The sequence below is a fragment of the Macaca fascicularis genome, chromosome 2 (assembly GCF_037993035.2).
Source record: "Macaca fascicularis isolate 582-1 chromosome 2, T2T-MFA8v1.1".
Lineage (NCBI taxonomy): Eukaryota > Metazoa > Chordata > Mammalia > Primates > Cercopithecidae > Macaca > Macaca fascicularis.
Window position 1 is genome coordinate 41,421,803 of NC_088376.1, and position 19,227 is coordinate 41,441,029.

Below are 19,227 nucleotides of genomic sequence, written 5' to 3' on the forward strand. Positions count from 1 at the left end.
CAGACTACAAAGACTACAATACATACCTAATTCTTCAATGCTCAGACACCAACAAACATCCACAAGTATCAAGACCATCCAGGAGAACATGACCTCACCAAACAAACTAAATAAGATACCAGGGACCAATCCTAGACAGACAGAGATATGTGACCTTTCAGACAGAATTCAAAATAGCTGTTTTGAAGAAACTCAAAGAAATTCAAGCCGGGCGCGGTGGCTCACGCCTGTAATCCCAGCACTTTGGGAGGCCGAGGCGGGCGGATCACAAGGTCAGGAGATCGAGACCACGGTGAAACCCCGTCTCTACTAAAAATACAAAAAATTAGCCGGGCGCGGTTGTGGGCGCCTGTAGTCCCAGCTACTCGGGAGGCTGAGGCAGGAGAATGGCGTGAACCCGGGAGGCGGAGCTTGCAGTGAGCCGAGATCGCGCCACTGCACTCCAGCCTGGGCGACAGAGCGAGACTCCGTCTCAAAAAAAAAAAAAAAAAAAAAGAAATTCAAGATGACACAGAGAAGGAATTCAGGATCCTATTAGACAAAGTTAACAAAGAAACTGAAATAATTTTTTAAACTCAAGCAGAAATTCTGAGTGTGAAAAATGCAACTGACATAATGAAGAATACATCAGAGCGTCTTCATAGCATAATTGATCAAGCAGAAGAATCAGTGAGCCTGAACACAGGCCATTTGAAAATACATGGTCAGAGGAGACAAGAGAAACAAAGAATAAAAAAAAGGCCAGGCACGGTGGTTCATGCCTATAATCCCAACACTTTGGGAGGCCGAGGAGGGTGGATCACCTAAAGTCAGGAGTTCGAGATCAGGCTGACCAATATGGTGAAACCCCATCTCTACTAAAAATACAAAAATTAGCTGGGCGTGGTGGCATGTGCCAGTAATCCCAGCTACTCAGGAGGCTGAGGCAGAATCACTTGAACCCGGCGGGTGGAGGTCATTGAGCCGAGATCCCGCCACTGCACTCCAGCCTGGGCGACAGAGCGAGACTCCATCTCAAAAAAAAAAAAAAGAAAAGAAAAGAAGGAAGAATGAATTATGCCTGTAAGATCTAGACAATCGCTTCAAAAGGGCAAATCTAAGAGTTATTGGCCTTAAAGAGGAAGTAGAGAGAGAGAGGGGTAGAAAGTTTATTCAGCCTGGGCGCAGTAGCTCACGCGTGTAATCCCAGCACTTTGGGAGGCGAAGGCGGGTGGATCACCTGCAGTCAGGAGTTCGAGACCAGCCTGGCCAACGTGGTGAAACCCTGTTTCTACTAAAAATACAAAATTAGCCAGGTGTGGTGGCGTACGCCTGTAATCCCAGGTATGCGGGAGACTGAGGCACGAGAATTGCCTGAACCCAGGAGGTAAAGGTTGCAGTGACCCGAGATCGCGCCATTGCACTCCAGTCAGGGTGACAAGAGTGAAACTCTGTCTCAAAAAAAAAAAAAAAGAAAAAGAAAAGAAGGAAAGTTTATTCAAAGGGATAACAGAGAACTTCCTAAACCCAGAGAAAGATATCAGTATTCAAGTACAAAACGGTTGCAGAAAATCAAGCCGATTTAACCCAAGGAGACTACCTCAAGGCATTTAATAAACTCCCAAGGTCAAGGAAAAAAAAGAATTCTATAAGCAGCAAGAGAAAAGAAACAAATAATATACAACGGAGCTCCAATACATCTGGCAGAAGACATCTCAATGTAAACTGTATAGGCCACGAGTGGCATGACATATTTAAAATGCTGACGCAAAAAAAAATTTTACCCTAGAAGCAATAAGGTTGTTACCAGACAAACAAAAGTTGAGGAATTTCATCAACACCAGACCTGTCCTACAAGAAACGCTAAAGGGAATTTTTTCAATCTGAAAGAAAAGGACGTTAATGAGCAGAAATTATTTGAAGGTACAAAACTCACTGGTAATAAAATATAACAGAGGCCAGGCACGGTGGCTCACGCCTGTAATCTCAGCACTTTGGGACGCCGAGGTGGGTGGATCATGAGGTCAGGAGTTCAAGACCAGCCTGGCCGATGCGGTGAAACCCTGTCTCTACTAAAAATACAAAAAAATTAGCCAGGCTTGGTGGTGGGTGCCTGTAATCCCAGCTACTCGGGAGGCTGAGGCAGAGAATAGATTGAACCCGGGAGGCGGAAGTTGCAGTGAGCCGAGATCGTGCCACTGCACTACAGCCTAAGTGACAGAGCGAGACTTCATCTTAAAAAAGAAAAAAAAAAAAAAAAAGAAAAACGGAATATTATAATATTGTAATTGTGTGTAAACTACTCAGATCTTGAGTAGAAAGATAAAAATATAAAACAATAAAAATAACTACAACAACTTTTCAAGACACAGTACAATAAGACACAAAGAGAAACGACTAAAATGCAGGGAGACGAAGTTAAAGTGTAGAGTTTTTATTAGTTTTCCTTTTGCCTGTTTGTTAGTTTGTTTATGCAATCAGTGTTGTTTAAAATAATGGAATAGGCCAGGTGCGGTGGCTCACGCCTATAATCCCAGCACTTTCGGAGGCCGAGATGGGTGGATCACCTGAGGTCAGGAGTTCGAGACCATCCTGGCCAACATGGTGAAACCCCATCTCCACGAAAAATACAAAAATTAGCCAGGCATGGTGACACATGCCCATAGTCGCAGCTACTCGGGAGGCTGAGGCAGGAGAATCGCTTGAACCCAGGAGGTGGAGCAATAGCCAAGATATCTTGTTTTGTGGCCAAGATAGTGCCACTGCACTCCAGTCTGGATGACAGAGCGAGACTCCATCTCAAAAAAATAAAAAATAAAATAATGAGCTGGGCACGGTGGCCTTTAATCCCAGCACTTTGGGAGGCTGAGGTGGGCAGATCACAAGGTCAAGTTCAAGACCAGCCTGGCCAACATAGTGAAACCTCGACTCTACTAAAAATACAAAAATTCTCTGGGCATGGTGGCGCGTGCCTGTAGTACCAGCTACTTGGGAGGCTGGGGCAGGAGAATCACTTGAACCCAGAAGACGGAGGTTTCAGTGAGCCATAATCATGCCACTGCATTCCAGCTTGGGTGACAGAACTAGACTCCATCTCAAAAAAAATAAAATAAAAATAAATAAATAGGTAAAATAATGGATTATAAGATACTATTTTCAAGCCTCATGGTGACCTTACATCCAAAAACATACAATGGATACACAAAAAATAAGAAGCAAGAAATTAAAACATACCATCTGAGAAAAATCACCTTCACTAAAGGAAGGCAGGAAAGAAGGAAAAAGACCACAAAACAACCAGAAAACAACAAAATGACAGTAGTAAGTCCCTATTTGTCAATAATATTGAACGTAAATGGACTAAACTCTACAATCAAAACACTAGAGTGGCCAAACTGAAATATACTTCACCTATAAAGACACATATAGACTGAAAATTAAGAAATGGAAAAGGATATTACATGCCAATGGAATCCAGTATAGCAGGAGTAGCTATTCTTACATCAGACAAAAGCAATTTTAAGACAAAAACTGTAAGAAGAGACAAACAAGGTCATTATATAATGATGAACGGTCAATTCAGCAAGAGTATGTAACAACTGTAAATATTATACACCCAACACTGGAGTACCCAGATATATAAAGCAAATATTACCAGGGCTCGAGAGAGATAATTCCCAACACAATAATAGTTGAAGACTTCAACACCACAGTTTCATCAGACAGATCATCCAGACATAAAATCAAAAAAGAATCATCTGACTTAATCTGCACTATAGAACAAATGGACCTAATAGATACTTACAGATGTTTCATCCAGTGGCTGAAGAATACACATTCTTCTCCTCAGTACATGGATCAGTCTCAAGTATGGACCATAGGTTAGGCCACAAAACAAGTGTTAAAACATTAAAAACAAACTGGAATAACATAAAGTATCTTCTCTGACCACAATGGAATAAAACTAGAAATCAGTAACAAGAGGAATTTGGGAAACTATTCAAACATATGGAAATTAATCAATAGGCTCCTGAATCATCAGTGGGTCAATGAAGAGATTAAGAAGGAAACTGAAAAATTTCTTAAAACAAATGAGAATGGAAACAGAACATACCAAAACCTATGGGATACAGTGAAAACAGTACTGAGAGAAATTTATAGCTGTAAGTGCCTATATGAAAAAGAAAAACTTCAAATAAACAACCTAATGATGCATGTTAAAGAACTAGAAAAGCAAGAGCAAACCAAACTGAAAGTAGAAAAAATAATAAAGGTTACAGGAAAAATAAATGAAATTGAAACAAATAAAACGAGACATAAGGACAATGAAACAAAAAGTTGGTTTTTTGAAAAGATGTAGAAAACTGACAAACTCTTAGCCAGACTAATGATGAAAAAAGAGAAAAGACTCAAATAAAATCAGAGATGACAAAGGAGACATTACAATCAATATTGCAGAAATACAAAGGATCATTAGAGCCTACTAGGAGCAACTATATGCCAATAAACTAGAAAATCTAGAAGAAATGGATAAATTCCTAGACACATACAACCTATTAAGATTGAACCACAAAGAATCCAAAACCTGAACAGATCACTAACAATAACAACATTGAAGCTATAATAAAAAGTCCTCCAGCAAAGAAAAGCCTGGGACTCGATGGCTTCACTGCTGAATTCTACCAAACATTTAAAGAACTAATACCAACCCTACTCAAACCATTCTGAAGAATGGAAGAGGAGGGAATACATCCAAACTCATTCTCTGAGGCCAGTATTACCCTGATACCAAAACCAGACAAAGACATATCAAAAAAAGAGAGAGGAAAAAAAAAACCTACAGGCCAATATCCCTGATTAATATTGATGCAAAAATCCTCAACAAAATACTAGCAAACCAAATTCAACAACACATTAAAAAGATCATTCACCATGACTAAGTGGGATTTATCCCAGGGATTGCAAGGATGATTCAACATATGCAAATCAATCAATGTAATACATCATATCAACAGAATGAAAGACAAAAACCATATGATCATTTCAATTGATGCTGAAAAAGCACTTGATAAAATTCAACATCCCTTCATGATTAAAAAAAAAAAAAAAAAAACTTAAGAAAACTGAGTATAAAAGGAACATACCTCCACATAATAAAAGCCATATATGACAGACCCACAGGCAGTATCATACTGAATCGGGAAAAACTGAAAGCCTTTCCTCTAAGATCTGGAACAGAATAAGGATAAAAAATTGACAAACCTTTAGCCAGACTAATGAAGGAAAAAAGATTCAAACAAAATCAGAGATGAAAAAGGACTGGAATTGCTCTAGCTAGGACTGGAATTGCTCTAGCTAGGACTGGAATTGCTCTAGCTAGAGATGAAAAAGGACTGGAATTGCTCTAGCTAGCAGTTAGACAAGAGAAAGGAAAAAAAGGGCATCAAAATTTGAAATAAGTCAAATTACCCTTGTCTGCAGGCGGTATGATCTTATATTTGGAAAAACCTGAAGACTCCACCAAAAAGCTATTTGAACTGATAAATTCAGGAAAGCTGCAAGATACAAAATCAGCTTACAAAAATCAGTAGCATTTCTATAAAATAACAATGACAATCTGAAAAAGAAATCAAAACAGTAATCCCACTTACAATAGTCACAAAGAAAATTAAACACCTAGGAATTAATTGAACCAATGAAGTAAAACATCTCTACAATGAAAATTATAAAATACTGATGACAGAAGTTGAAGAGGCCACAAAAAATGAAAAGATATTCCATGTTCATAGATTGAAACAATCAATATTGTTAAAATATCTATACTACTCAAAGCAATCTACTGATTCAATGCAAATGCCTAGCAAAATACCAATAACATTCTTCACAGAAATAGACAAAATAATCCTAAAATTTATATGGAACCACAAAAGACCCAGAATAGCCAAAGCTATCCTGAGCAAAAAGAATAAAACTGGAGGAATCACATTAACTGATTTCAAATTATATTACAGAGTTACATTAACCAAAACAGCATACTACTGCCACAAAAACAGACATATAGACCAATGGAACAGAACAGAAAACCCAGAAACAAATCCACATACTGACAGTGAACTCATTACTGACAAAGGTGCCAAGAACATACACTGGGGAAAGGAAAGTCTCTTCAATGAATGGTGCTGGGAAACTGGGTATCGATATGCAGAAGAATGGAACTAGACCCCTATCTCTCACCATATACAAAAATCAAATAAAAATGAATCAAGACTTAAATCTAAGCCCTCAAACTATGAAAGTACTACAAAAAAATGGAGGAAACTCTCCAGGACATTGGATTGGGCAAAGATTTCTTGAGTAATAGACCACAAGCACAGGCAACCAAAGCAAAAATAGACAAGTGGGATCACATTGAGTTAAAAAGCTTCTGCACAGCAAAGGAAACAACAGAGTGAAGAGACGGCCCACAGAATGGGAGAAAATATTTGTAAACTACCCTTCTGATGAGTGTTAACAACCAGGATGTATAAGGATCTCAGACAACTTTTTTTTTTTTTTTTTTTTTTTTGAGTCTCACTCTGTCGCCCAGGCTGGAGTGCAGTGGCACAATCTCAGCACAATGCAACCTCCGCCTCCTGGGTTCAAGCGATTCTCTTGCCTCAGCCTCCTGAGTAGCTGAGATTACAGGCACATGCCACCACACCCGGCCAATTTTTTATATTTTTGGTAGGAAATCAGCATATTAAAGAGATATCTGCACTCTCATGTTTACTGCAACATTATTCACAACAGCCAAGATTTGGAAGCAACCTAAGTGTCCCTCGACAGACAAATGGATAAAGAAAATCTGGCTGGGCGCGGTGGCTCAAGGCTGTAATCCCAGCACTTTGGGAGGCCAAGACGGGCGGATCACGAGGTCAGGGGATCAAGACCATCCTGGCTAACATGGTGAAACCCCGTCTCTACTAAAAAAATACAAAAAACTAGCCAGGCGAGGTGGCCGGTGCCTGTAGTCCCAGCCACTGGGGAGGCTGAGGCAGGAGAATGGCGTAAACCCGGGAGGCGGAGCTTGCAGTGAGCTGAGATCCAGCCACTGCACTCCAGCCTGGGTGACAGAGTGAGACTCCATCTCAAAAAAAAAAAAAAAAAAATCTGGTACATATACATAATAGAGTACTACTCAGCCATAAAAAAAGAATGAGATACTGTCATTTGCAACAACATGAATGTAACTGGAAGTCATTATGTTAAGTGAAATAAGCCAGGCACAGAAAGACAAACATCGCATGTTCTCATTTATTTGTGGGATCCAAAAATCCAAACAATTGAACTCACGGAGACAGAGACTAGAAGAATGGTTACAAAGGCTGGGAAGAGTAACAGGTGGGCTGAGAGGAAGAGTGGATGGTCAATGGGTACAAAAAAATAGAATAAGATCTAGTATTTGCTAGTACAACGGGTTAACTATATTCAATAATAATATAATTGCACATGTTTAAGTAACTAAAAGACAGTAATTGGATTGTTTATAACACAAAGGATAAATGCTTAAGATGGTGGATACCTCATTTACCCTGATATGATTATTATATATTATATGCCTGTATCAAAATATCCCATGTAACCCATAAATATACACATCTATGCACCCATGAAATTAAAAAATTTTTAAATTGTAAAAGTTCATATTAAAAAAGAGACTAATACCTCTACAGACAAGAAAAATGTACTAGAAAGACATGCTCACAAAAAAGATAGTAACTATAACCTTTATATTAAAACAAACTAAAATACATGGAAAACTCTGTAATACATGAACAACATAATTAGAAATAAGAAAAACTTGGAAATGAGTTGACAGAATCTAGAAATTAGTAACTTTTAAAAACTATTTCTGAAATGAAAATTAAAGAAGGGAAATGAATGAGTAAAGACTACAGACAATGCCTTAAGAGAAATAGAGATTAAAAGGAAAACAATTTTAAAAATTAAAAAGAAATGAAGAAGAAATATGAAAATGACAAAGATAGGCAAAGAAGCTCAAACATACACATAATAGTGGTAATTGAAAAAGAAAACTAAAACAACAGAACCAATTTTAAAAAACTATAATTCAGGAAACTTTCCTGATTTTAAAATTCATACAGAGCTGCAAAAGACTTATAATAGCCAAAATAACTTTGAAAAAGAACAGGCTGTCCATGGTGGTTCACACCTGTAATCCCAGCACTTTGGGAGGCTGAGGCAGGAGGATGGTTTGAGGTCCAGGAGTTCAAGACTAGACTGGGAAATACAGCAAGACCCCATCTTTACAAAAAAAATAAAGATTAGCCAGGCATCGTGGCATGAACCTGTAGTCCTAGCTACTTACGTGGCTGAGGTGGGAAGACAACTTGAACCCAGGAGTTTAATCAGTAAGCTATGATTGTGCCACTGCACACTAGGCTGGGTGACAAAGTAAGACCCTATCTCTAAATTAATAAATAAATGAATGAAAAAGAAGAACAAAGTTGAAGGACTAATACTACATCATTCCAAGGTTTATAAAGCTACAGTAATCAAGACAATGTAGCATTGATATCAAGGTAGACAAACAGATTAATGAAACAAAATAGAGTCCAGAAACAGACTCATACATATATGGACAACTAATTTTCACCAAAGATATGAAGGTAATTTAGCAGAAAAAATCAGGTTTTTTTTTTTCAATAAATGATGCTAGAACAATGGGATAGCCATATACAAAAAAAAAAAAAGAAAGAAAGAAAGAAAAAGGACTTTCAGCCATATCTCACACCATATACCAAAAATTAAAATGAATGACATAAATCTAAAACTTAAAATCACAACATGTCTAGAAAAACACAGAAAAACTGTATGACCTTGAGTTAGGCAAACATGTCTATGATATGACACCAAAAGCATGATACAATTCAAGAACAAATGGGGCTTCATAAAAATAATGTCTGCTCTTTAAAAGGTACCATTCTGAGAATGAAAAAAGAAACCACATACTCAGAGAAAATAATCAGGAATCAGAAAAGGTTCATATCCAGAATATATAAGGAACTCTCAAAACTCAGTAAGGAAGTTAACATCAACAAAAAGTAAACAACGGAACTTAAAAATGGTCAAAAAATTTCAATAGACATTTCACAAAAGAAGACATACAGATGGCAAGTAGGCACACAAAAAGATGCTAAACATTGTTAGTCAGGAGGGAAATGCACATTAAAACACACGATGTGACACCACTACACGTATTAGAATGGCTAAGAATGACTATACCAAGTGTTTTCGAGGATGTGAGGGAACTAGAACTCTCATATACTGCTGATGGGAATTTAAACTAGTACAACCACTTTGTAAATCACTTTGGCTATTTCTTAAAAGGTTAAGCACTTACCATAAGACCCAGCCATGCAATTCCTAGAATTCACCCAAGAGAAATGAGAGCATTATGTCCATGCAAAGACTGTACACAAATGTTCATAAGAGCTTTATCTATAATAGCCAGAAACTGGAAACAACTCAAATGTCCAGCAGCAGGTGAACAGACAAACTGTGGTATACCCATTGGATGTAATACCCCTCAGCAATAAAAAAGAATATGTGCAATATGGATAAACATCAAAATAATTATGCTGAAAGCCAGCCATAAAATAGTACATACTACAACATTCCATTTACATAAAACTCTAGAAAATGAAAACCAACTTGTGGTGATAGAAAGCAGGTCAGTGGTTGCTGAGAGAATTGGAGGCTAGGCACCGAGACTACTAACGAGAATAAGGGAGTTTGGGGGGATGATGGATATATTGATAATCCTGATTGGGGTGATGGTTTCATAGGTGTATATGTATGTCAAAACTTATATTTTATACTACATATGTGCAGCTTGTTGCATATTAAATATATCTCAATAAAGCTGTCTTAAAAATAAAGTTTTCCTGAAATTTAAAAAAAGATTTGAAACTACAAATGTAAAGAAAATATCAAGTACCTGAGAATACTGACCGAAAACAACCGACACAGTGATACATTCTAATAATATTACCAGACTTCAATGAAAAAGAAAAAATTTGGCTAGGCGTAGTGGCTCATGCCTGTAATCCCAGCACTTCGGGAGGCTGAGGCAGGTGGATCACTTGAGCCTGGGTTCATGACCAGCCTGGGCAACATGGCAAAACTCTGTCTCTCAAAAAAAAAAAAAAAAAAAAAAAAAAAAAAAAAAAAAATTAGCTGGGCGTGGAAGCATACATCTGTAGTCCTAGCTACTCAGGAGGCTGAGGTGGGAGGACTGCTTGAACCCAGGAGGTGGAGGCTGCAGTGAGCCAAGTTCATACTACTGCACTACAGCCAGGGTGATAGAGTAAGACTGTACCTCAAAAAGAAAAAAAATAAATAATTTGGTCATCTACAAAAAAAAACCCCACATGACTTACAAGAAGAAGAAAAATTAGATAATAATCTGACTTTGATACCAATACTTTATTCCAGAAGAAAAAGGAGTAATGTATTTAAGAAATTCAAGGAAAAGAAGTGTGAGCCAAAGACTTTATATCTGCAAAATTGACTTTCAAGTATAAAAAGAACAAACTTTTATCAATATATAAGAACTCAGACAATATTCCTTCCTGAGGAATCTAAACAATGTATTAGCGTCAGGTAGCCAAAATGCCTACAGAGACAGCATAAACACTGGTGGTAAACATTAAATTATAAATAGAACTAATAGGCTAAGAGGGAAAAAGCAGAACATGAAATGGCTATATACTCTGACAATGCAGATAGAGCACAACTGTTAGAGAAGAAAAAATGGGAAGAACATAAGCAAAAAAAAAGGTTTTCAGTAATCATACTGATGGTGATTTTAGAAATATAGTTCTGATACGGTCATATGTATAATACAGAATAATGAATAAATATGGAATATTCTATTATCTCCTATATTCTTGAGAATCATGATTCTCAGTATGGAAAAAAGGAGTTACAGTTGTGATAGAGAAGTTGTTAAGTAAAAGCTCTGTAGTCTCAATCTGAAGACTGGCAGCAGAACACATTAGGTATCTTTTAACATGTATGTCTATAGATATATATAGGTATCCTAGCTCTGTCTACTGAAATACCTGAAACAGTGACTAACTCAGGATCTTTAGCATTCAGACTGTAACTGAAATATCATTTCCCTCTAAAAAAAACCAGGGCATTTTAAAGAAATGGCTGATTTCATATCTGCGATACGAATTGTTCAATATATTGTATAACAAGGAAGCTATCAAAAACTAGGAGGCCAGGCTCACGGTGCAGCTTGGCCAACATGGTGATACCCCGTTTCTACTAAAAATACACATACGAAAAAATAGCCGGTCCTCGTGGTGTGTGCCTGTAATCCCAGCTACTTAGGAGGCTGAGGCAGGAGAATCACTTGAACCCAGAAGATAGAGGTTGCAGAGAGCTGAGATTGTGCCACTGCACTCCAACCTGGACAACAGAGTGAGACTCCATCTCAAAAAAAAACCACAAAAAACAGAAGTGATTACTACAAAACTATAAAACCCAGAAGAATGGCGACTAAATGGGAACACAGGAGTTTTGACTGGGATAGGGTAACAGAGGGGATCTGGCATAGCTGAATGGTATGGTCTTGTAATAATTTATTAAGCTATACATTTGGTATGTGATTTATAATAAAAATTTCATTTTACAATAAAAAGTTGTTAAATAACAAAAACAGTAAAGGAAATGCTAATCAAAAGAAAGCTGGTACAGGTTGAACATTCCTAATATGAATATTTGAAATCCAAAATGCTCCAAAATCCAAAACTTTTTGAGCACCAACTTGACGCCACAAGTAGAAAATTTCACACCTGACTTTATGTAACAGGTCACGGTCAAAACTTGGTTTCATGCATAAAACTATTAAAAACATATAAAATTAGCTTCAGGCTATGTGTATAAGGCGTACATGAAACAATAAATGAATTTTGTGTTTAGAGTTACCCAACTCTAAACAAGATAACTCATGTATATACAAATATTCCAATTTTTTTTTAATCCAAAAGTCCAAAACATAGTTCCAAGCATTGCAGATAAGGGATACTCAACCTGGAGAGCTCTGTAGCCAGACTGCCTGGGTTCAAATCATGGATTCTGCCACACAGTCAGGAGAGTACAGTACTAATCTCTGTGTGCTTCAATTTCCTCATCATAAAATGAGGATAATAAAAGTACTCAGCTCACAAATTAAAGATTAGGAGAGTTAATACAGAAAGAACATAAAGCATTGCCTGGCACACAGCAGGATGGAGACAGTGATTAGAGTTGGTGATCAGCTTTCTGTGTTATCTTAAGTAGGTACTTAACCTCTCTGAGCTTCAGCTTCTTTGCTAAGTTGTAAAATATCTACCTGATAGGATTATCAGGAAGTCCAAAGGAAATATATGTAATGAACCTAGTATAGTACTCAACAAATTACATACTTTTCCGTGGTCTCCCAACATCTGGAGTCATCCGTTACATTAGACATACCTCAGTCATAGCATACTACTCTTGCACTTTACACCTGGTCATTCAGGTTGATCTCAATGAAATGATCACCCAACGAGTCTCATGTCTGAAACTGGATCTTCATCTAGGTTTCAAAAAGATAAAAAGAAGAAAATCTTGAAATGTTCAGCTTCCTAGTAAGAATGGTCTTCTGTTACTCCCAGAGCAGGCATCCATGGTACTGGTAATCACAGATAAACCAGGCACAACTGAAATAACTGCTAATGCCCTTCCCAGCTCACTACCATACACCTCTTCCCTTCTCTTCTCTCCCCTTATCTTTCCTCTCCCTACCTTGCTAAGACATTTAGCTGGGTATCCAAATCTATCATCATCTATCATCAATTCTGACTTCCGGCTCCACAGGTAGGATATTCTCATTTGCAAGGATACTAAAATGAAGCATCCTCAGACAAACTACAACTGATCACAAAAGCAAACACAGGAACAAAACTACTCCTCATTTGCACCTGTGACCAAACCCTCCTTTTCAGAGGTCCATTCTATGAAATTAACAGGCCAATAGTTTGCAGCAGCCTTTTCCCCACTACAGGCTGTCCCTACTTCCAGGACAAAGGTCTGGAACTTTTAAAGTCACAGGAAGAGACCAAATGCCTTCTAGGGCCAAAACAGAAGCTACAGCTTTAATTAGTGTCATAATACACTTAAAATAAGATGGTGGGGGTAGGAGTCAGAGGGTAGGAGTTGTCTTGTACATGGCATAGTAAGCCAGGCATAGAAAAGCAAAAACATAATTGTATCTTCTGACACTTTCTAGGTTTCCCGAGTGTTTCAGCCAAATTGCCCTTTATAGGTCTGAAGTCCCTTGTAACATGCTCCATACCTTAAAATTTAATTATCTTTTCACCATTTGGGGTCGGGGAGGGGAGCTGACAATAAACCATGGCCAGTAACTGTTCCTTCTCAACTGAATCACAACAAAATCTGTAAGCGTCTTCAAAAGCATATACTTCAAATTACTGCAATAAATGAACATGTAACCCTTTCGAAGTCTCTATTCCTTATTAAATGCAAAAGCTCTATTCTGAAAATATGGCAACTTGCTGTTTAATGTTCCTAAGAAAGAGTTGAACCTACCCCAAATAGGAAAGAGTTAAAATGGAATGTCATCTCAACCAAATCATTCTGTCTCGCGAGAGGTGACATGAAGCGGCAGAACCTTGCTTTGAAGCAAAAGCTGTAGGGAAAACTCCAAGTCAGCCACCTCTTCCCCAAAAGGCAGGGTTAGGGGAGGCCAGAGTCTACTTGGCAATATTTAAAGTACAAAACTCATTGCAGAGGCTTGAAACCAATATGGATAATGCCTGCACAGTGTTTAATATAATATTCATACATATATATATATATATATATATATATTTTTTTTTTTTTTTTTTGATACGGAACCTCGCTCTCCAGGCTGGAGTGCAGTGGCACGATCTCAGCTCCCAGCAACCTCCGCCTCCCGAGTTCAAGCGATTCTCCTGCCTCAGCCTCCCGAGTTGCTGGATTACAGGCGCGCACCACCACGCCCGGCTAATTTTTGTATTTTTAGTAGAGACATGGTGGTTTCACCATGTTGGCCAGGGTGGTCTCGAACTCCTGACCTCAGGTGATCCGCTCACCTCGGCCTCCCAAAGTGCTGAGATTACAGGCGTGAGCCACTGCGCCCGGCCTGTTTAATATTAACAGTGATTGAAACACTGATTGAAAAACAGTGGCAGTAAAAAAGGAAACTCAGGTCTCTCTGTTACAGGTGTCTTAGCCTTCCGACATTTTTCACCTTGAAAAACTCCTATTAGGCCCTGTATAAAGTCAGAGGTCTCCTGAATCCGGAATGAGGTTAATAAACCAGAGAAAGAGATACTCACCTGTGCTATTCGCCTAACCGCCCCCTTCTGCTCCGAGTCCTCACTCCCCAAACCACCTTCGCGGTTGTTTGCCACAAAACGGGCGCTTCAGTCCGGGTCGATTTTGGGGGATGGAGTAATTACCTACAGCTTAAATCGAACCTGTGCCCGCTGTGATTCTAAGCTTTACTCTTACTGCCTCATTTAACCCACACAACCACTTTGTAAGGCGAGAATTACCAGCTTTAGTATACAAATAAAGAATCCGAGGCGCTGAGACATTAAAGGAGAAGCCAAAGAACACAAAGCCTGGGGAGCTGGGGCTAGCACGCAGGTTTGTCCCATCCCCAAACCCTTACGCAGGGATTTGTAATTGGCGCGACCCTATCCCAGGCGGCTCCTCCCTGACAAGGGTCAGTCTGACCACTGTTAGGCCCAGGTGAGGTCAAGTCCGGGGTGCTCCGAGAAGGGGCTCACGACTACACCTCTGAGAGCCCCGAGCGCCACTCACCTTCCTCAGTCGCCGCCTCCCACCAGCAGCCAGCCCGGCCCCGGCTAGGCTGGGATTACTACATCAGGCCCCGCCTCCGCGACCGTTACCTCCGCCGGGGAAGGGCGGCCAATCGAGCCCGAGCGCGTCGAGGGCCAGCCCCTCTTTAGCCTGCGAACGCCCCCAAACGATTCTCTCCAGCCTCACCCGGAAGCTGGGTCCGCCCCGCACCCTCCGGTTGGCTCAGCTACTGGGGGCGGGGCTTATCGCAAACGCAGGCGTCGGCTAGTCGTGGGCAAGCTGGCGTTTCCATCGCTCTCCTTAGGTACCCTGTCACTTACATGGAGCCTTATTTGCCTGGAAGATGTCAGACATACTTGTGGCCGTAGGTGAAAGTGAAGCCTGGGTTACCTGGCCTCCAGAGACTGCCCTCTCTCTCGCCCCCTACCCCGCCGCTACTACGAGCTCTTGCTGGGGTACGGGTCAGCATGTTCTCGATGTTCCAGACCTGGCTGACCACTGTAGCAGCTGACATTTGGAGGACCCCAATAAATGTTTGTTGATGACATTTCTTCCGATTCAGCATTTTCCACATCTCGACGAAGCTTCAGGCCCTACCTCAGGCTGTAAATGTCCACCATTTTGATTGTATCTTATAGCCACATGGTGTCGCTGTTGACAACCTGTCTTTTCAAATCAGTCAAATGATGTAGGTGTGCGTAGATGCAGATCCCACAGGAGCCAGCAGGGATGTCCCATCGAGGGCATCAGCCAACGGTCTCTCATCAGGAGGTCCAAGGGCTCTTGGAGCTCAATAGTTTCAGACCCTTCTTAGCATTCTTCCAGGCAGCTGGAACTACACTTAAGTTTAATCTCTGTGTTTGCCCCATACAAACATGTCCCTACCACAACCTACGCCCACCCACTGTGCTTTCTATACCTGGATATTCACTCTCACGATGGTTAGCAGATTTGCATTTTCAGTTCTCAAATCGCAAATAGTCTCAGTGCTTCCCTTTTCCAAGACAATAGGGTACCCTTGCATACTCTTCTGAGCATGGCTGCCCTAACTGTAGAGGCCAAACATCTTTGGGTCAGTTATGATTATTTTGGATGCATGTGATATGAAATCTGAGTTAAATTGTCTTCCTAAAAAATGAGGAAGTTGCTTATCTCGCATAACAGAAAGCCCAGAAGCAAGGGAGACTTTAATTCAGTGGCTCAGCAAGTTAACAAGGACCCAGTTGCTATTAGTCTCTGCTCTGTTGTATAAAAAAAAAAAAAAAAAAAAAAGGGTAGACTTCAAATTCATACTAACGTGATTTTCCAGATGTCTACTTGGAGAAATCAGGACCACATGCTTTCTTTTTCATCCAAAACCTTTCCTTCTGGTTTTTTGAGCCAATTAGGTCACACAGGTACGCACTCTTCCTCTTTACCAGTAACTGCCTGGGAAATGTACAGATAGCTTAAGCCTGGGTTCCAGAAGTGAAAGGGAGCTATGACAATTGGAATTGGCAATGGTGTCAGTGCTCTTAGGGTCACATGAGTTGCAAGGTGGAGACCTGTAAAGGAGAAGAGGAAAATGGATGCTAGATGGATGATCCCCAGTGTCTTTCACAATCTTCAAAGCACAAGAAGGCTGACTCCTCTCTATTTTCTAACTGAATTTTTTATGTGGTGAATGGAGGGGAAGAGGTGCTATAGCACTGCCCTCCAAAACAATTCCCTTCTTATGGATCATGAAAGCCTTTCCAGCACCTCTCTTTGCTAGAGAAGGAAAACATCCTGTACACAAATTTAGTCTTTCACTGAGAATCCTGCTACATTGGTCTCAAGAGTTTTCTATGGGCCTCATCCACCCAATAGAATTCTAATAATTCTAAACATTCATTTAACATTCATTCATTAATAAAAATTTGTTGGCCGGGCACGGTGGCTCACACCTGTAATCCCAGGACTTTGGGAGGCTGAGATGGATGGATCACCAGAGGTCAGGAGTTCGAGACCAGCCTGGCCAACATAGAGAAACCCCATCTCTACTAAAACTACAAAATAAACTGGGCGTGGTAGCACATGCCTATAATCCCAGCTACTCAGGAGGCTGAGACAGGAGAATCACTTGAACCCGGGAGGCAGAGGTTGCAGTGAGCTGAGATTGCACCATTGCACTCCAGTCTGGGCAACAAGAGTGAAACTCCGTCTCAAAAAAAAAAAAAAAAAAAAAATTGTTAAGCACTGGTTATGTACCAGGGATTGAACTAGATGCTGAGTCAGATTTATATGTGGGGTAGTTTACAATAGTAAGCCCAGATGTGATTCCTGCCCTCGTGGATCTTATAGTCTAATTGGGGAGAAAATATGAAACAAATGCAATTAAGTATATATTATTAATATAATAAGCGATGTGAAAGAACAGAAGAGGGGCTATGGAGGAGGCCTCTCTGACGAAGTGACACTTAAGCTGAAAGTCAAGCATGTCTTCATTTCAGCTTTCTGCTTTCCTCTGTACTTATGACTTCCTAGTATAAATTAAAACCTTCATTAGCAGTTAAAACACATCTTTTAATTTCTCAACTTTTTTTTTTTTTTTGAGACGGGAGTCTCGCTCTTGCCCAGGCTGGAGTGCAGTGGCGTGATCATGGCTCACTGCAAGCTCCGCCCCTCGGTTCACACCATTCTCTTGCCTCAGCCTGCGGAGTAGCTGGGACTTCAGGCACCCGCCACCACACCCGGCTAATTTTGTGTGTGTATGTGTGTATTTTTAGGGGTTTCACCGTGTTAGCCAGGATGGTCTCGATCTCCTGACCTCGTGATCCACCTGCCTCGGCCTCCCAAAGTGCTGGGATTACAGGCATGAGCCACTGCTGTAATCCCAGCAGTGGGATTAATCCCATGAGCCTGGCCTAATTTCTCAACTTCTAAACTGATTCTTGAATTTTCTTCTGGGTATAGAACTGTCATATTTCTCCCTAGAAAAACATGAGTATATCATATGTAAATGGTATTTCATGATGAATTCTCAAAGATTCTTCAACTCGTAAGTTTTTTAGACTTAGAGTCCTTTATTACATGAATACATTTGTTTCTGCCTTTTCCACAAGAATTTGAATGTCTGGGAGCATGAACCATGTCTTACTAAACTTCATCCTGCAGCACAGTAGGTGCTAAACACAGCTTTGAACTACATTGTTAAATCTGAGTCAAATTTATTCAGGGCATTCACCTTCGGCAGTCATTTTCCAATGTGAAGGACAATATGCAAACAGCTCAGGCAAATATATTAATGACAAATGCTCAATAATCTATACAGAATAACAATAGTTATGTTAATTGGGCACTTAAAATGTGCTAGGCTCCGTGCTAAGCACTTTCATTTTCTAACTTGTTGAATCTTCACAATAACCTTAATATAAGTACTGTTATTATCTGTTTTACAAATGAGCAAGTTAGGAAATAGAAGCCCAAAAAATTTTTAAATGACTTGCCAAGGTCACACATTAGTATATGGCAAAGCCAGGATCCGAACCTAGCATTCAGGCTCCAAAGCCTATGTCATTAACCACTTGACCGTACCAGTTCTTGTGATGGACATCTGCTTTACCATCAGATTGGTATATGCATTTATTGCAATTTGCAATTATTTGCTGTGTATTAGTTATTGCTAATGTCATTATTGCTAATATCTATGTATTAGTTATCTATTGGTACATAAAAATTACCCTAACACATAGCAGCTTAAAATAAACATTTAGCATCACAACGTTTCTGTGGGTCAGAAATACAGTAGGGCTTAGCTGCATGGTCTGGACAAGATCTTTCATGGGGTTACAGTTAACCTTTTGGTCAGGGCTACTGTCATCTCAAGGTTCAGGTGGGGCTAAAGGATTCACGTTCAAACTCGCTCATGCGGTTATTGGCAAACCTCAGTTCATTCCCCCTCAAGTGGGCCTTTCCCCAGGCTGCCTTAGTGTCCTCATAACATGGCAGCTTCCCACAGAGCACAGCCCAGGACGGCATGTGAGCAACTAAAACAGAAACTGTAGTCTTTTTTATAACCTAATATCAGAAGTTACATATCACTACTTCTGCCATATGCTATTGGTCACATAGACCAACCCTGGTAAAATGTGAGAGGACTACATAAGGAGATGAATACCATGAAGTGGGAATCCCTGGGGCCCATCTTGAAGAATGGCTACCACCATCTATTTGCACATATTTTTGTGACTGCCTCCTCCACTAGAATGTGTCATGAGTGGGAGAAATGATCAGTGTTGTTCACTGTTGTATTGCCTGCCACAGCACCTGCCATATAACAGATGACCAATAAGTACTGAGTAAATAAGTGACATGAATTCC

At 40.0% G+C, this 19,227-nt stretch overlaps 1 protein-coding gene across 45 annotated transcripts in view; it reads right to left on the bottom strand.

Annotated features, from left to right (window-relative positions):
• Positions 1-14,973, bottom strand: part of CEP70 (centrosomal protein 70) — a 101,759-nt gene extending 86,786 nt beyond the window's left edge. For 14 of the 45 annotated variants that reach the window (XR_012430748.1, XM_074031154.1, XM_074031147.1 and 11 more), the window contains exons 1-2: positions 14,887-14,973; positions 12,508-12,610 (exon numbers count right to left, since the gene is read on the bottom strand). Coding sequence is in view for 9 of the 45 variants with exons in the window: in XM_074031147.1 (XP_073887248.1) it covers positions 12,508-12,516 (9 nt within the window). In the remaining 36 variants the exon portion in view is untranslated. Of the gene's footprint in view, positions 1-1,915; positions 2,052-3,784; positions 3,843-5,123; positions 5,209-5,448; positions 5,535-9,382; positions 9,406-12,507; positions 12,611-14,396 lie in introns of those variants that run through there. The other 31 variants (XR_006696195.3, XR_012430746.1, XR_012430747.1 and 28 more) reach the window with 9 other exon arrangements.
• Positions 14,974-19,227: the final 4,254 nt, after the last annotated feature.